Genomic DNA, 18012 nt, shown 5'->3' on the forward strand with positions numbered 1-18012 from the left:
TTTGAACAAAAAATTTGGAACACTATTTAAAAATGACAATTAAAAAGCTATTCTGTAATTACATAGTTTATTTTATACTGTTACTATCTAATATACATTTTTGGGAAGAAAATTCCCTTTTGTGGCAATAACTAATGTGTGTTTGTTTTCCCTCGTGTTTCATGCTGTAAACTTACGTTTCACTTTGATTTCAGCTGTGGTTTTCTCATCTCCTGTGATGCAGCTGTACTTTCCTGCATCATCTGGTTGGACACTGAGGATGGTCAACATAGCCGTCTTTCCTTCTACTTTCATCTGATACTTCCCTTGAGATAGCTCCTCAGAGAGCTCCTGGCCTTCTCTCTGCCACTGCAATGGGACCCCTTTCTTTGACAACTCACAGCGTAACGTCACACTCTTCCCCTCTTCGGCCTCCTGGCTCTTCAGGCTCACTTTAAATGTGGCAGGAACCGCTGTTCAATGAAATACAGATGCTGTTTATACATGGGAAGCAGAACACCAGCAATAATACTGATGAAGCACAAGTAAACAGTTATATATACAGTATTACCATTACCACACACTTACCAATAACTTTAACAGTGGCTTTTGTCTTCTGTTCTCTGCACACACAGGTGTATACACCACTGTCTTCTGGCAGAGCATCTCTGATGGTCAACTCCAGAGCAAAGTCCCTCTGCTTAATCTGGTACTTGTCTCCATCCTCCAGCAGATCTCCGGCGAGCCTCCACTCCACAGGGACTCCAGGTTTTGAGAGCTCACAACACAAAGTGACATTATTTCCTTCCTCGACTTGGAGGTTCTTCAACTTTTGCTTGAAGGTGATGGGAAGAGCTAAAAGCCGACATTAGAATAATGAAGGAAAAGAACAGAATCATCTCAGCCCTCGAAATCAGGTAACTATGCTATTCTGCTTTGAGTGGTCTTTCAAAACAGACCTTAAGTAGAGTAGTAGACCATGATAAAACATTGTCAATAATAGACTTACCATTTACAGTCAGGGTTGCAGTGGTCTCTATGTTTCCACAGATACATGTGTAGATATTGCTGTCCTCAGGTGTCACATTGGAGATCCTCAATTCAATCAGCATGACTCTCTGCCGCATATGATATTTCTCTCCATTCCTGATGAGTTCATTGCCCCTCTTCCTCCACTCCACAGTGTGACCAGATTTAGACAGCTCACAGCGTAAAGTCGCCGTGTTGCCTTCCTCAATCTGCACGTTCCTCAGCTTCTGCTTGAAGGTGACTGGGAGAGCTGGGAAGCCATAGATGGCAAGGCAGAATTATAAAATGTATTTGTTAAGGTTAAAATTGACTTAAAACTTATTAACTTGTCAGTTTTTTGAAAAATCACATCCTACCAGTGATTTTGACAGTGGCAGATGTCATCTGATCAGCGCACACACAGCTGTAGACTCCACTATCCTGAGGCACAGGCTTCCATATCATGAGCTCTAATGTGGTTTCCCATTTCCTTATCTGATACTTGACCCCATTCTTCAGCAGCTCATCATCTTTCCTCCACTCCACTGGTATTCCAGGTTTGGACAGCTCACAGCGCAATATGACATTGTTGCCCTCCTCTGCTTGCATGTTCTTCAGTTGTTGTACAAAGGAAATAGGAATAGCTGGAAAAAGGAAGAGGTGACACATATTAAATATTATATCTGGGAGCTATTTTAGCACTTCTGGGTACCAAGCTGTGAAAGCAGAACGTTAAGATACTGACATACAGTAAGAGGTAAGTCTAGCTCCTCTGTAGTGATACTGCATGCTTCATGACTGGAATCAGCCATTTAAATATATTATTTTATTAAAATTAACATGAAATTGATTTTCAAATAATTGTCAACCAACATTTTTAGTAGGATTAATTAAATGTGATGACAGATGAATCATAATGGTCTTACCTTGTACTTTGATAGTTGCTGTTGTGCGGTGATCTCGGCACTGACAGGTGTATTCTCCTGAGTCCTCTGGCTTCACGCCTTTGATGGTCAGAGAATTGATTGTCTTCCTCTGCTTCATCACGTACTTGTCTCCTGCTCTGATGCTCTCGAAACCTTTCCTCCAGTGGTACTGGACCCCCGGCAAAGAGTATTCACAGGTCAGAGTCACAGTCTCTCCCTCTTTGGCCTCCATAGTTTTCAGAGGCTGAGTGAACTCCGCTGGTATGGCTAAAAAAAAAAAAAAAAAAAAGAGGACACCATTTCTCTTGAGTTTTTCAGATACTTTTGTCATTCACAGCCATTGTAGTCTTATAACAATACACTTTTACATTTTTAATTCAAACCTTTGACAGTTACAACCGCTCTAGTTGTAACAGATCCAGCGCTGCACTCGTACACCCCAGCATCACCGTTGCAGACCTCTCGGATTGTCATTCGAGCCTCGCAGCCAGAGCGACTCGCAAAATATCTGGATGAGTTCCACATCAGGCAGCCATCTTTGTACCAGAGGATGTGACATGGCTTCGAGGTCACACAGGACAAAACCAAACCACCTCCTTCAATAGCCTCACAGTCCTCCAGTGCTTTAATGATGGTAGGGCGCCTTTCTGCAAACGCAAAGAGATGAAACCAAATCAAAGCAAAATAAAACATGACAGAAAACTTACACTAAACCTGTGATCAAAGACTCACCTCTAACCAGCAGTGAGGCATATGATCTTTTGTCCCCTGCAGAAAATGAAATAGTGCCGGTGTCTTTGCGGGCAAGCTGCTTAAACGTGAGGGTGTGGTAGCCTCCATGAATCATCTGGATCTCATTGAGCTCATTAGTGTACAGCAGAGTCTCATCCAGGTACCACCTCACCCCGATGTAGTCACTGGGACAGATTCGACATCTGAATGTTACCGTGTCGCCCTCGAGACACTCAACATCCTCTAGCTCATCCAGGATCAACACCTTCTGGCCTACATGAAACATGGAAGAAACGGAAAAGTCGAAAAACACTTCACACTGATCAGGCACTTGAAGACTCAATTAAAGCTGAGTAAAGGGATAGTACTTTATGCAGTATGCCAAGATTTCTACCACTGAACTGGCAATTGATATAAAGATCTGTCTCATATCATCCATCACTTGGCCCCAGCTGACATTACATAAACACATCTTATCCACAGTGATGCAGTGTCCAGTGCGGTCTCACCCTGCACAGTCAGCTGTGCTCGGCTCTGCATGGTACCGACATCACACGTGTAACTATCTGTGTCTGACTTCTCCAGACAGGTGATGGTGAGGGACAGCACCACGCCCTTCTGCCTGATGACGTACTTCCTCCCAGACCTCAGCTCCATCATTCCCCTCAACCATTTCACACGTTTGGCTGGCCGCCTGGTTTCACACTCCAGGGTCACTTTACCCTTTTCCTCTGCTCGCGTGTCCCTCAGCTCCCTTGCAAATGTGTGCTGGAGTTCTGGTGAAGTTGAGAAAATTGAGTCAACCTTCACAGTTAGTGCAGTAGTCAACGACCTACATTGCAAAATGGGACACTGGAGAGCAGCACTGGTTTACACAACAGTGCGGTAAGGACCATTATGTTGCATTGTTAACGGATAGCAGGTATTTTGAGTATTCTCACCTACCTCTGATCTCCAACTTGGCACGTGAGGCAACTCCTTCAGCCTCACAACTGTACTCCCCAGAGTCTTTGATGGTGGTGTTCTTGATCACCAGCCGTGCTAAGTTCTTCTCCACACTCATCTCATACCTAGGGCCTGGTCTGATTACACGGCCATTCTTCAGCCAACGGATGGTGACGTCTGGTTTGGTGATTTCACAGCTCAGCTCAGCGTCTTCACCTGGCACCGCCTTGACATTCAGCAGGTCCCTAAAGATGTGAACTGGTTTTTCTAAAGGAGGGGAAATGCAGTCGCACACAATCAGGCGTTGTTTTGTATGAATACATCTCAAACACGTACAACTGCTGATCATTTTTACCTTGAACGAAAAGTATGGTCGTACAGCTGAGGTCCTTAATGGTGAAGACCACATCTCCAGCGTCGGTTAGTACGGCATCTTTGATAGTCATTTTGTACTTGCGGCCATTGGTGATCAACTGCATCCGGCTGTTAGTGACCACAACCTGGCCATTGATTGTCCAGGCGGGTTCACCATCAAGATCGTGGGAGAGGAGACACTCAAAAGTGCAGCTTTCACCCTCCAGGACAGAGGTTGTTTTTATACGCTGAAGAATCGTAATGTGTAAATCTGTAGAAAGATATTACAAAAAAGGATATCTTAGCAGTGACATTTGTATTGCGTATAGCTCTTCCCAAATGACTTACAGCATTTTTCCTCTTACTTACCATGTACAGTAACTTTAGCCTTGGTCTGGCTGGTACCCAGGTCACAGGTGTATTGTCCAGCATCATCCTTACTAAGTGAATGGACAATCAGCGCCATGGACTTCCCAAACTGTAGTATTTCATGTTTATCATCAGCTGTCAGGACTGAACCGTCCTTTCTCCAAACAGGGGTCACCATCTCTTTGGAAATTTCACACTGCAGGCAGACCTCCCCTTGCTCTTCGCCCACAGCATCCTCCAGAGACCTCAGAAATACTGCTGGACGCTCTGAAATACAAAGAGCAGCATAATTCATGACAATTGTGTTCAGATGTTTCTCAGAAATAAAGACAAAAATCATTCCCTTTAAATATTTCTGACCTTTGACCTTTAAGGTTGTGGTCTCAGAGAGAAGGCCTGCTTTAAATGTAACCCTGCTCTCCTGTGGCCGCAGCTTCTTGATTGTGAGGCTGTGCATTGTACCCATGTGCTGGATCCTGTTGATGGCATTGGAATAGAGGCGAACGTTGTTGAAAAGCCACTCCACGTTGGCGACCACATAGTTGAGCTCACATGAGAAAGTGGCGACGCCATCCTCCTCGATTTCCACTGGCTCAAGGTGTTTGACCAACTTAAGTGTTCGTGCTACAAAGACAAAAGTTATTATATAGAGAAATTCATTGAGCTAACATATAAAAGCAGTGTGATAAAAATCTGAGAACACTGAACAGGACCATATTGTACTTTATAACCCAGTTTCCCCAAACCGTAACCTACCTTCTACTTGCACATGTGCTGTGCTCTGTGAACCTCCAGCCATGCAGCGGTACTGCCCTGAATCTATCCCTGTCAAACCATGGATGGTCAGCTCTGCTCGGTTCCCCTCTCTCTTCATGCTATACTTGTTTGAAGTCTTCAGAGCGGTCCGACCTTTAAACCACCGCACCAGCCTGGGAGAAGGGGCAAACTGACAGCTCAGAGTCACCGAGCTGCTCTCCTTCGTCTCCACATCATCCATGTGGCGAACAACCTGAAGAGGTCGCTCTACAGGGGAGAAAAAAAAATGTGGAGAGTGCTTAAAGAGACATTCCCAAAAATGTCCACATTCATTTACTTCATCCTGTTCAGGATTACACAGAGGATGCAGAACATCTTAGCAATCATTTGACATTAAGCAGGAAAAAGGTTTCCAGTCCCTTTTAGGTCAAACACAGGTACTTACAGTGCAGAATGTGTTTTCAGAGATGCTATTTTCAGATGACTATTCAGTCTGACTACAAAATGACTTATTTTTGTGTGTTCAAACATGATATTTTACTGATCTATTTCTTCAGTTCTGTCCAGGCTACTTAATGCAATTTAATTTTTCTCTCCAGTTTCCAGGGTGATCTCTCCTGTGGCAGAGCTAGTAATTCCTAGCTCATAATAAATAAAAACATGCATATATATTCATATTTTTTTTACAGATAATTGCTAAACCACTGCAAAGATATGTGATGGGTGTGGTTTTGGTAGGCTAGACAAATAATACTCTACATGTATTTCCTTTCATTTAAACAATCTTTTTTTTTCAGGGAAAGAGTAAAAGCAGTATGACACTCACCTTTCACAGTAAGTTGAGCAGTGGAGCGACTCTTTCCAGCCACAAAGAGGACGGGGCCAGACATAGAGCTTTCTGTGGAGGTGAGACAGAGACTGTGGAGGGTCCCCTCCCTGTCGATGTTCACCGCTGCACATGGCTCCAGCACGTCACCGTTCAGGGTCCACTTTGGAGGCCTCCCTGATTTTAGGCTGGTCTCCACCTGGAACAGCGCTGGCTCTGGCTCCATCACCTCCACTGAGCTCATCCCCCGCACTATGCTGATAGCCTGCTCTGCATGTTCAGCCACAGCGCACATTACCACTACTGACGCATCTCCAGAATTTTAGCATTAATCAACACAGCGCATAAACCATTTTGCATGGTAAAGTATTGTAAAAGTGTAGCTTCATGAATGCTATAAAATTTGTGAGTACTATGATTACTGTATCTCACCTTCTACCAAAAGCTGACATGAAGTTTCATCATCTCCTGCGTCACAGGTGTAAGTATCTTCATCTGAGGAGCAGACGTTATCGATGGTCAGCTGCCTGTAGATGTCTTGGCTGATTAGTTGGTACTTCGTACTGGGCAGGATCTCCTGCCTGTTCTTGTACCATGTGACTTGAGCATTAGGTCGTGACACCTGGCACTCCAGTAGACCTCGGTGGCGATACATGGCTATCTTGACCCTCAGAGGACGCACTATTTGGACAGGGAGCTCTGAAGGAGGGAAGAGGTAACGACAAGCATTATTTTCTCCATAAATTCTTGATTTATTGTGATATTGATATTGTGATATCAGGTGGTTCACCTTGTACTCTGAGAGTTGCATAGGATGAGACACGCTCTGCGGTGAATCTGATTTCTCCAGTATGCTCTGGCCTGACTGACCTGAAGAGCAAGATGTGAGTTTGACCTGTAATCAGAGCAAAGTGAAATGTTTTATTATCTTTTTAGGTTGTGTTTACCCATGTTTTTTTTTCTTCCCAGGAACCCTCTTTTACAACCACTGTATCACTCAAATACACAGCAAGTTGACCAGAGTATAAAGCAAGCATTGTGGAGGATTTATATCAATTAGGCATTACAGTAGTTTCTGCAAAGCTCATGTGGTTTGTCACTTGCCCTGCTGTCTGATCTTGATGTTCTCCCCAGGTCGGATCCTGCAGTCGTCTCTGTACCACCGACCCTCCACATCCACCTGGTTGACCTCACACAGGAAGTTCACAGATTGCCGCTCCATTGTGTCTACATCCTCTAGCTCCTTCACTATGTGGATGTCCCTAGCTGGCAGAAGATATTAAGATGCTCTTAACTTTGATATAATCACGTTTTTTGTTTATTTACTCTAATAATGCTGGGGAAAAAATGGTTTAAGTATTGAGAGTCAGGTCTACAGCAGCACTGGTTGATATGAAAGTTTTCAGGAGCAGCAGTGTTTTGAGGTAAATGTGTATATCATCACACAAATATTATCACAGTAACAGTAATCAATGTTTATCAGAGATGTCTTACATGTTCATCATCATAGTTTTATATATTAGCATGGTAACCTTTCTCAATTAGCCCTTGGCTCAAAGTATAGCTGTTGTGTCATTAATTATGCAGGTCCATAGACTAAAGTATTGGACAAATTGAAATATCGATCTGATGGTGATGTCAGCTGACAAGACAGATGGATCAAAGCTATTATAATTCATTTGAATACATTGTTTGGTAACCATGGATGTCTGTGCAAACATTTGTGACAATTAATCCACCAGTTGTGGAGATAAGGAGGGCAACCAATACAATGACACAGTCAAGAGCCCTGCCACCAGCACAGTTTACACACACAATAACACATACAATAACAGCCTTGTTTATGTGTTCGTTTATAATTGTATACATTAATCAGTCTTTTTGGAATAGTAAATATGTATTATAGATGTATTATAGATGTCTTGCGCTGTTACTTGAGTTGGTAAGATTAGATTTAAGATTAGTTAAGGTTATCCTAGCCCATGAAAATTTCGGCCTTTGTCAGATCTTGACATAGGTAGGTATGGTCTTACACATGTGGACACAAATCGAGTGTCGTGACTATGGAAGTAATTTCTTCTGTCTGGTTATCTTACCTTTAACACTGAGTTGGCCTGAGGTCTGAATGCCATTAGCCTGAAAACAGAACAGGCCAGCATCTCCTAGAGCCACCCTGTTCAGTGTCAGGGAGTGTTTCTTCCCATTCATGCTGATAAGACACTTGGGCTTTGACTTGAGTTGCATCCCATTCCTAGTCCACGCACCCTCGATGTAGGCCAGGTTGAGTATCACCTCAAAGGTGCAGCTCTCGCACTCAGACACCTCCACATCCTCCAAACCCTTCACTACCTGCAGCCGGTTCTCTGGAAAACAAACACACACATGCACATTCAGATCTCGTTCTCATTCAGACTGATAGAACAATGCTGAAAAGTACAGGTGTGAATAAGAAGAACACTTACTTGCAGCAGCTATTATTCCTCCAGGTTTGTTGTCCCCCATGTCTGCTGTTCTCCTCTCGAGTGTGAATTGGAAATCTTTGCTTTTTACCACACAAATCACAGAAGGGCTAAAACTATAATAAAATTTGAAAAAATACATATCAGGTAATGTCTCTAGCTAAGAAGATAACTTCTAATCCTCTTATGAATATTTTGCCCTGCCATGAAGCTTCCGCCAACTCATTCACATTGACACTGGCATTCAGTATTTTTGGGGTTTTTTTTAGGTAAACTGCAGACAGAATCTAGTAAATGACTTGTTGCAGTGTATACCCTGCACTTTCTATAACCAAATGTTGCAAATGACAAAGAAATTCCTCTCTCCCTACTAATGAAAACATAAACCACTGCGTCCAAAAGGGGAACACAGGCCTATCAAAATGGATACACATGACAACGCTCTCGTATGGCTGATCCCTGTGATGGCGTGCCAATCCTCCTCAGTAAGGAAGAGCAAAGTAATCTCTGTCACCTCACTTGGCTGAGCTCAGCACCACCAATATAGACTCAGCTGTGATGCCGTCTCTAACGTTCTATATGCACTGAACTCAGAGAAAAGAGAACCTTTACAGATAAATATGAGATCAGTGAAAGCTGCCAATTACTAAACTGATTGATATGATATTTGAGATGCTTAAACTGTCATTACCTACCAGCTAAAATTATATTTTCGTGATGCATCACACGGTGACACTAAATATGCCAACAATTATCTCAATATATCTAAATTACCACTAGAGGCCTGTATTTGCCCATAATAATTTGCATAACGTTTCATAAGACATTTCCTAATGCAATTGTGTAATACAAGTCTCAAATTAGTTTAAAAAAAAAAAGTTCTATTAACATCATCAATACTAACCTCTACCCTGGTTCTGTGAAAGTATGCAAACTACTCAAAGAAGAAATGAAAAGATAAACAACCAAAATAGAACTAGAACGTACCAGATCACTTGATGTACCCACTCTAGAAAGAAAACATCCTTCCATATTCTCCTGTTGCACCAATGCCCTTCACCTAAAAACAGCTGGATGAAACATCCGCCATAGCGACAGATCTGTCCCGGTCTTGTTTTGTTTATCACAAAGCCCTTAAGATTTGCAACAAATGCTCAGCCAAAGGAGAACTTGCCCAGATTTGCAAACTGCGTCCCAGTAACCAAAGCAGACAGCCTATAGCGCTTTCTAGTCTCCCTTTTTTTTTTTTTTTTTTCTTCGCTGTGATGGAGCACAGTGCTGAACAGCTGACATATCTCTCCCCACATACTAACCTCCAAAATAGCCTTCTGTCAGTATGAGGGCAAAGATAGCTTTGGCTTGAATGGTGTGAGGCAACTCAATGTCCATCATCAATCGAACTACAAAAACAATCAAATGTATACAATAGGCTTAGTGTGTTTGATGGTTTTCTTATATGCACAAATGAGAGAGACACAAGCACAAATTATTTGAAGGCATTTGAGTCAGCGGAGGTTCAAGTTACCTTCACATAGCATGACAGTGTAGGTCAGTGAACTGTATTATTTGTACTGTCTACAGATGAATGTGCCATTTTATACACAGTCAAACTCATTACCCACCAGGTTACTTGCACTTTGATCTCAGGCCTCTTCATTCTACACAATTTACGGCCGATGAAGTTTAATCACATGCTCTTTACAATACTGACCCATATCTGTCAGAGTCCTAGACTTCAGGTCAGATAGATCAAAGTCTGTCTACTCTTCAGGGAGTTTCCACCAATGCCACGGTTGAAAGGTCACAAAAGCTTAAGCGATATTAAGCTCATATTTCAGCAGGTCATCACTAGTGAGTGAAAACATTAAAGCCCTTACAAATGGACCTGGCCATTTGTAAAATAGAGAAATCCCTCTATAACAGGAGTTTGAATGCTATCGGACTAAAAAGCACAAAACCCAGCAGCCATGCAGTGCAAATGTCCATTTCACCTAAGAGCTGGTTAATGCCAATCAATCTTCCTCTAGCTCCTCCTTCTACATCATATGTTGGACTATGGTCGTCGTCAGTTTGTGGGGTTCCCTCATCCAGCCATCCAGACAGAACAAAGCCAGCACTGCCCATTATTGTGTTCATGTCAGTTTGACAGACAGCTCCATGTGCCACTGAGCACCCCTAAGTCCAGTGAAACTCTATCAACAGAATAATCTCTGTGCCGTCCAGCTGGGGCACACAAAACAACTTGTCGTCACCAAGTGGGGAATGGTGGCCTACAGAAGCAAACCAGTCTCACTTTTCAAGTGTCCAGTAGCCCATGCATTACAAAGCTTTTAACGGTTTCCTTTGACACATGAGTATGATACAATAAACAACCACCAGTTTTGGTATTTCATTTTTAGTTATGCAGCATTCACAACTGAACGTTTTATATTTTAGTGGGTTAAAATGTTGGATAGGCCTACTTTATGGCTTTTTGATACTGATGTCAAAATGATATGTTATATTCTTTAAAGAAGGGAAAAGAATAGTCCCTTAACCATGTCCTTCAATACTGAAGACAGCAAGCAGATCATTTCATCTTCAAACGTGGGCCTTCACATGTGCAGCATCTTATTGATGGTGCACATAGGCTAAAAATAGAGTAATGTTAAAAGAACCAAGGCAATGCGAGGATGTGTTGAGTGAATTTAGAACTTGACAAAACAGCTGAACACTCCACCTAAGCCTCTGAAGCCATGAATGGAAACACTCCCCCTCCTGTGTGTCACATTTCCTCTGGTCCAGAGTCTCCTCACCTGACAGGAGCCATAATGAAGAAATACAGGAATGCCCAAAACATATTGTATATCACGGTGCAAACAAGGGCCTACAGTTGTCATCTAATAATGTGTCCAGACTAGGTGACGCACAAAAATATTTCACCCTGGTGTTGCATATAAGACTGTGATCATAGCGTCATTTCCATGAGCAACATCCCAAGTGAAGTATTCATAACTGTATCTGAAGTTGTAAGTGCCATAGCCAGGCAGCTATAGCCACACTAAAAATGTTGGGTGCCCTTGACTGAAGCAAACAATTAACAGATAATCTCTGCATGTCTAATGTCTAAAAATATTTCTACAGTCTGTTAACTACAGCCATAGGAGTATGTCCTACAGTGCTGTGTCACTGAATTTATTTTAGATCACATTCAAGAAGATAGTTTGGTTGGTGACATACAAGTGGCTTTGATGGGCAGTAAGTATGACAAAGATTAAAGCATCACATAAAATGTTGTATGCAGTGCTGGGATTCAGTTAGGGACTACACAAATTGAAAGGCTATCTATGTACTTATTAGAGGAACTCCTTAATCTGATCACAAGACAGGCGTTCGCACCTTTCTGTATAAACTGTACAAATTCCCACTTGTAGAATGTGAGCTGTGGTGATCTGTCTCCTTTAGCTAAGTTTTAGTAACAATAAAACAATTTCATTACGTTTGCATCATATTATCTACCATTGCAACTACAACAGGCATTTCTTAAATAAGTGTTTTCAAATAAGTAAAACTTGTTTTCCTGGTCTAGGAAAATTTGCTTTTTATTCAAAATTCTATTCATTTTGTAGCAAGACAGTGAGACAATGCTGTCCTCATCAGGATTAATTCACATACAAGCTTCAATAAATACAACATTAAGCTGCGACTAAAAGAGTGTGACAAACTTATTTTTTCCCTTTCTTTGCATCTTTGCCTTTCGCTGGAGCCTCTTCTTCTTCCTTTCCTGTGGCAGCCTTAATCCTCTTTTTTCCCAATGGGGTCTTCGCATACCAGCTCTGGTGGCACAAAAGGAAGAATAAAGAGACATGTTAAGATTAAAACAGATGAAATAATCACAGTGGTTAAAATGTGACAATGAATATATTAAATATGACATAGCCACTGTACTTTAAGGGCCTCTTCCTCTTCCTGAAACACTGGGTCAAACTTGGCTAATGGGGCAACGAACTCAGCAGCAGTCAGAGGTCTTTTTGCCTGCTGAAGGATGCGACGCTTGGTGATAACACTCTGGATGACCTGGATCATGTGACCTGGGGTGTAGCCATCAGAAATCTTGGCAAGAGAGCTCAGGTCCAGGGCCTTGGTTATCTCACCTCCCTGTTTTTGAATCAGTTGCTTCCACAAGACTGAAGACAAATACAGTCAGGAAAGCAATTATTCATAGCATTTAGTAGAGAGTACCACCATCATAGGTTTCAAAACAAAAATGTCTCTTATATTGTGTCTTTACTTACTGTATCTTGAGCCATAGTCGGGTCTTGGGATAAGGATGATTTTGCTGTACATTTTGCAGAGTGACTTAATATCAGCACTCAGAGGGTCTTTAGTTGTTCCTATAATCAGAACACGATCTTCCCCTTTGATCAATTTCAGGCACTTGGGCAAATCCTTCTTCAACCGCTTAGGGTCTAACTATTAACACACATAACAGTTAAGATCACCATGTGACTGAATAACTCAAACATTAGTACAGCATAATGATGCAACCAAGTCTTCAGGATGCTCAGGAATACCTCTTTTTCTTCTTTGGGAACTTTCTTATAGAACATTTTCTCTGCGTCTCCAATCCATATAACTGAAGGCTGCAGCAGTCTCGCAACCTGTGTGAAGATAATATGAGAAACAGAATTTTTATTTTCTGGAAGACTCAACATGTGTGACACAGCAAAATGTTATGCTAAGATTACCATATAATAAAGTTACCTAACATTGCTATTACATTACAGCAAGCAGCCTTACATACCACCAACATCTCTAAGTGTATTAGGCATTACGCAAATACAATGTGTAAAGTTTATGCTGACGTTTTTTAGATAGAGAGTATGATCTAAAAGAAAGATATCATTCCTGATAGCAGTTATTCAACAAACTTGAGAATTAGTGCTACTATTACACACTTCATTGTGTCTCACCTTAAAGACAATGTGCAGCATCATGGCAAGGCCACTCTTGCCTGGATACTTTCCTATTGTGTTCAGAGGTGACAGATCGAACAGGTTGGCACCTGTCTCTTGGCAGATTGCATGGACCAACATCTTCTTACCTACGCCTCCCGGCCCAGTTAGTAGGATGGCCTTTATCAGCGGGGCCTTCTCATGTACTACCTGAGAGCCTATAAACAACACATATCTCATATCCTCTCTGCAAACAAATTTGAGCTTTATTCATTTATTTATTTTAAAAAGTGACTTCAACTTTGACTGTAACTTTCATACCTAATGGTAGAATCGCATACAAAGTCAAGACTTGTCGCACATCTGACAGTGCCGGCATGGGCTCGATGTCATTTTGCCTCAGTGTTGTCCCAAGGTAGCTATAGTCACCTAGGAACAGGGGTATTTACAGCAGCAGTTTATTGTGATCACGGTGTTCTAGCTATCACAAACCAGAAGAGGGCAGCACACGACTACATACAACATATCAGGACTATACAAAGTTCTGCACTGTAACAACACATCAACTACAATCACATTAAAAACTCACATCAATTATGATCGCATGACAGACGAAAGACAAAAAAGCTGTGAAAGTTGACGGACACAAATAATATACAAAATCTTACCCAGGTAATCCTGCAGCCCAACATTAGTTGCCTTTTTCAACAATCCTTGCTCCACCAGCTCCTGACAGAGAGACTCAAGAGTCCTGCAGATGTGAATAAATGATGTAATTGTTTCTCCATTTGTCCGTTGTAATTCTGTGGTGAGAATCATTTACTTTTAATTAAATTCATTCAAGAACAGGTTTTATGAGACCTCACCGATCAGCTGTCAGATCTTTCTCCTTTTTCTTCTTCTTCCCACTTTTAGATCCTTTCTTTTTCTGTGGCATGAACAAATACTATCAGGAAACAGCTCATGGAAATCAATGTACATTCTGACCACTGCCAATTTAGTACCTTTGCATTTCCTTTGGTTTTGCCACCCTTGTCTTTATCCACAGCTAACTTCCAATCAGCCAGCTCTTGTCTCATCTGCTCATCTACCTGATACAAGCATAAAAAAAATGCTACTACTTTAAACACCAGTGTCTGGGGTACTGAATTGGCCAAACCCTTAACAGTGTAACGCCAACTTGTAAACACCACCCTGCAGTTTAATTAGCACATAAAAATTAGAGTGCTTGCTTTGTGTTTTTTATATTTTGTAGTCAGCATCACCTTCAGTCGAATTTCTGCTTCAATGACTTTCCGCTTTTCTTCTTTGATCAGCTCCACCTCATGCCTCTGGCTGAAATTATTTGACTCATCGCGGGTTTTCCAAACATCTGAGGATGAAAAACAGTTATTTCAACTCGTATCAGGAATTAGTTATGAAGTTGAAGTTACTATAGACTGAATGGTGGCAACTGGCCAGCTATTTAAACAACAAACTCTCAAAGTGGTGTTAACAACATGACATCTTCACTTTTCTTTAAGCATACCTATGTAGGTTTTGTTTTCCACTTCCAAGTCTGGCAGAAATGCTGATGGTAGCATCTTCAAACCTGCCTCCTCTTCCTGTAGGGCCAAAGTCAAGCCCAAAAGTTACATTGGTTCACTCTGTGCAAAAGGAGTGAAACAAGCTACAAGAATTTGATTGAAATCTACTTTAAAAAGCTTACTTCTTCATCTTTCCCCTTGTCCTTCTTTCCCTTTTCCTCCTTTCCTCCTTTTGGTTTGTTGTCAGATTCCAACTCTTCCTTTTCAGCAATTTCGTCCATTAACTAAAAAAGATAAATGTATAACAAACTGCTTAATTCTTCTGCAAAAAACTGAAAAAGTATTCAATGAACCATACATTTGACTAAGGGTGTATTTCACCTGCTGAGGGGTTTTTTCTTCAAAAATAAGAGCTGAGCCACCATCCTCTTCTTCAGGGTAGTCTGGAAATGATCCTGTAGCATCACTGTTTACAACACATGCACAGGAAAATGTGTGAACTACGTAACACATGTCAATGTGTAAATATTGCATTATCATAGCAAAAACAACATGACCTTCTCTGCGTCACCTTACCGGCATTCAATGAACCACTGTCGGATTTGGTCTTTCATTGTCTTGCTCATGTCATGACCCTCCACATCTTGAAGTTGTTTTGTGATGGCTTCTATTGACTTTTGGTAGTCTTCCTCATGCTCCTCCTGTTTAATTCGTGTGGAAGATTGAGATGCCTGGGCAGTGATTTCTGCAGGGCGTGGCTCCAGGTATTTCGGATCCATGACCTGAGATGGGAGTGAAGAAACATTGTGTAAACCAAAAATCTTTGACTGGCTCAAGAAAAGAAAAATTAAGGAACAGGAAAGTTTCTTTAAGCAAAAAAAGTTAAAGTTAAACAATACTAGTTTGACTGTCTTAACTTAAACTCAAGTAAAACAATGGATGAAGGATACAGATTTGGTATGTAGCTTTACATACCATACTTCAGAGGTACTGATGGCACAGTTAAAGACAATAAAAAAAACTGATGATACGCACCATTCCCAGAAAAATCATTTCTTCCAACCGAGCAATCTTTACCCTCTTCCTCTCAATGTAGCCTCTCCACACCTACAAATCATATTCAACCAGTCTTTCAGCATGAAAACTGACACATGGTGTGGAGGTGGAGAAAATGGTATACAGTATACTTCAGTGTTGATAAAAGATTACCTTTTGAATGCAGACTGCAGCTGACTCGGTGTTAACTGCTCCAGAGTCCTTGCTCCTATACATCCTGTTCATATTTCTGCTCTCTTCATTCAACTTTGCTCTCAGACGTCCTTGGCGTGCCCTCTCCACCACTTGGATTATCTTAATTGCCTCCTCTTGACTCATGTCCTTGACCATTAGAGGCTGTAGGGACAATAGAAATCAGTGGATAAAATGACACTCATAATTTAATAAAATACAACAAAGAATTAATCAAAACTATAATTTTGGTTTTCCTAATGCAATTTGTTTTTGCATGTACCAAAACATATCAGATGGACACACATACCGGTAACTGTTTCAACTCACCTCTGGGCTTTCAGTAACCTCCACCATTTTGAGGATTTCTGTGAGCATTGTCCTTTGTTTTTGAAGTTCCATGTTGCGGTCAGTGATGTAATAGCGAGGGATAGGAATCTCAAGGTCTGCCTAAAGTGACAACATTGAAAATTGCTGTTGAGATACAGTATGAAGGGTATCACTGATAATAATTCAGTATAACTATATTCACATCTCAGAAATCAAACTGGTCCTCTTAAAAATGAAACTCACAGGTCTGAGCTTTAAGTCGTGAAGGACATCATCCATGTAGTGGTACTCTGAAAATTCTTTTTCCACCATTTCATTCTTCAGCTCTAATACTCTGCCTATCACACCATCGAGAGTCGCACGAATAAGTCGTCTCTTCTGGGGTTGGACCACCTGGTCATAGACCTTCTGCAGTTTTCTGAGGATTTGAATGTAGCGCACATAAAGCACAGCCAGGCGCTGGAAGAACACCACCCTGTCCTTTTCTGGCTTCGGGGGTTCAGCAGGCAGCTCCTCAGTTAGCAGACGGCTCAACTCTAACTGGGCTTCTGCCCACAGCTCGTTGTATGCCCTGGAGAAGTAGAAGCAGTCTTTATTTGTTTCTTTTGTGTTGTGTCTTTGAATGCAATTTTTCTGTCATTAAACAGTCATCAGGTGTCCATATATATATACTGAAAGAAACTTTTGGTTTTTGCAAATACTCCATCCATCCATTGTGGTCATTATAATAGGTAATAGAGGACCTCAGTTGTTCTTCTTCTGAGCAAATGTGTTTTCAAAAATTCCAAATCAGGCCTCAGTATTTTTTGTTTGTGAAATCAAATGGATATTTTTCTAGGGTATAGTCCCTCCTAGTGTTATAAAATCTCCTTGTTTCCAAAGAGCTAAGCTGCAATGGAGAGGTAGTATCAAAAAAGCGCATTTTACATTTCAAAAACTATGACCGTACTACCTATTCACTTTATCTGATAACTGAAACAGCTAAAGCCTCATAAAAAACTGAAATTAAATAAATTAACAGGGCTGAAGATGTGCTCCAACCTCTCACTTACATTACTGGTCAGTGTGCACAGTAGGAGTGTTACAGCAAAATGAACCTATGAACCTATGCATTTTTGTGTGTTTTTGTATTTATTATTTATAAATATTTATAGATAATAACAATATAAAAACTGTCAGGAACAAGAGTAACAGAGCAGTGAATTCAAAGGGCAACAAAGCCAACACGTAACAACTTGAAAAAGAGGAGCCACAGTCAATGAGGTCTGATTAAGTGGCAATATCACCCACGTCATTCTTGTAGCCATAGTTAGTTCCCACTGCCACCCTGCTGCAATAAACCAGGTATGGAAAACTTTACAATACATTACGTTATTTACTTATGTAGCTTTGCTCATTACAGTGATGCTTTCAAAGGTAAGTATTATTTCTAAAGTATTATCTTTAACTTTTACGTCCACAGTGTAAAAATACAATTTTACAACTTTAACACTGCCGGAGTTATTTGCATGAAACCAGCTAACTAACTAGCTGGTGGCATGATGAGCTAACGTTACACGAGGGCATTCGCTGACTGTTCATAACCAGCGGGTGTGTTTACTTGGAGTTACCTTTGCGACATGTCTCTGCGTCCGGAGAAAG

At 41.3% G+C, this 18012-nt stretch overlaps 2 protein-coding genes across 2 annotated transcripts in view; both read right to left on the reverse strand.

The window, feature by feature from the left end:
* The window catches only part of obscna (obscurin, cytoskeletal calmodulin and titin-interacting RhoGEF a), a gene marked incomplete at its 5' end in the record, with an annotated part of 36999 nt that extends 28602 nt beyond the window's left edge, over positions 1 to 8397 (reverse strand). The window contains 19 exons of the mRNA XM_083970116.1: positions 177 to 452; positions 568 to 834; positions 989 to 1258; positions 1365 to 1631; positions 1914 to 2180; positions 2297 to 2560; positions 2646 to 2918; positions 3155 to 3421; positions 3591 to 3857; positions 3946 to 4215; positions 4314 to 4580; positions 4674 to 4937; positions 5070 to 5336; positions 5896 to 6165; positions 6328 to 6594; positions 6686 to 6790; positions 7000 to 7161; positions 7992 to 8258; positions 8358 to 8397. Coding sequence (XP_083826242.1) covers positions 177 to 452; positions 568 to 834; positions 989 to 1258; positions 1365 to 1631; positions 1914 to 2180; positions 2297 to 2560; positions 2646 to 2918; positions 3155 to 3421; positions 3591 to 3857; positions 3946 to 4215; positions 4314 to 4580; positions 4674 to 4937; positions 5070 to 5336; positions 5896 to 6165; positions 6328 to 6594; positions 6686 to 6790; positions 7000 to 7161; positions 7992 to 8258; positions 8358 to 8397 — 4597 coding nt within the window. The remainder of the gene's footprint in view (positions 1 to 176; positions 453 to 567; positions 835 to 988; positions 1259 to 1364; positions 1632 to 1913; positions 2181 to 2296; positions 2561 to 2645; positions 2919 to 3154; positions 3422 to 3590; positions 3858 to 3945; positions 4216 to 4313; positions 4581 to 4673; positions 4938 to 5069; positions 5337 to 5895; positions 6166 to 6327; positions 6595 to 6685; positions 6791 to 6999; positions 7162 to 7991; positions 8259 to 8357) is intronic.
* Positions 8398 to 12058: 3661 nt separating this feature from the next.
* Positions 12059 to 17992, reverse strand: LOC310984798 (dynein regulatory complex protein 11; the record flags this gene model as incomplete). The annotated part of the gene is made up of 19 exons (XM_083970117.1): positions 12059 to 12169; positions 12282 to 12520; positions 12629 to 12806; positions 12908 to 12994; positions 13307 to 13506; positions 13610 to 13717; positions 13957 to 14039; positions 14155 to 14216; positions 14293 to 14379; positions 14554 to 14660; positions 14817 to 14892; positions 14997 to 15098; positions 15196 to 15280; positions 15391 to 15596; positions 15850 to 15921; positions 16024 to 16206; positions 16372 to 16491; positions 16615 to 16942; positions 17982 to 17992. The coding sequence occupies 19 exons, from the start codon at positions 17990 to 17992 to the stop codon at positions 12059 to 12061; spliced, it is 2445 nt and encodes an 814-aa protein (XP_083826243.1).
* Between the last annotated feature and the right edge of the window lie 20 nt (positions 17993 to 18012).

The sequence above is a fragment of the Trachurus trachurus genome (genome assembly GCF_905171665.1).
Source record: "Trachurus trachurus genome assembly, chromosome: 4".
Lineage (NCBI taxonomy): Eukaryota > Metazoa > Chordata > Actinopteri > Carangiformes > Carangidae > Trachurus > Trachurus trachurus.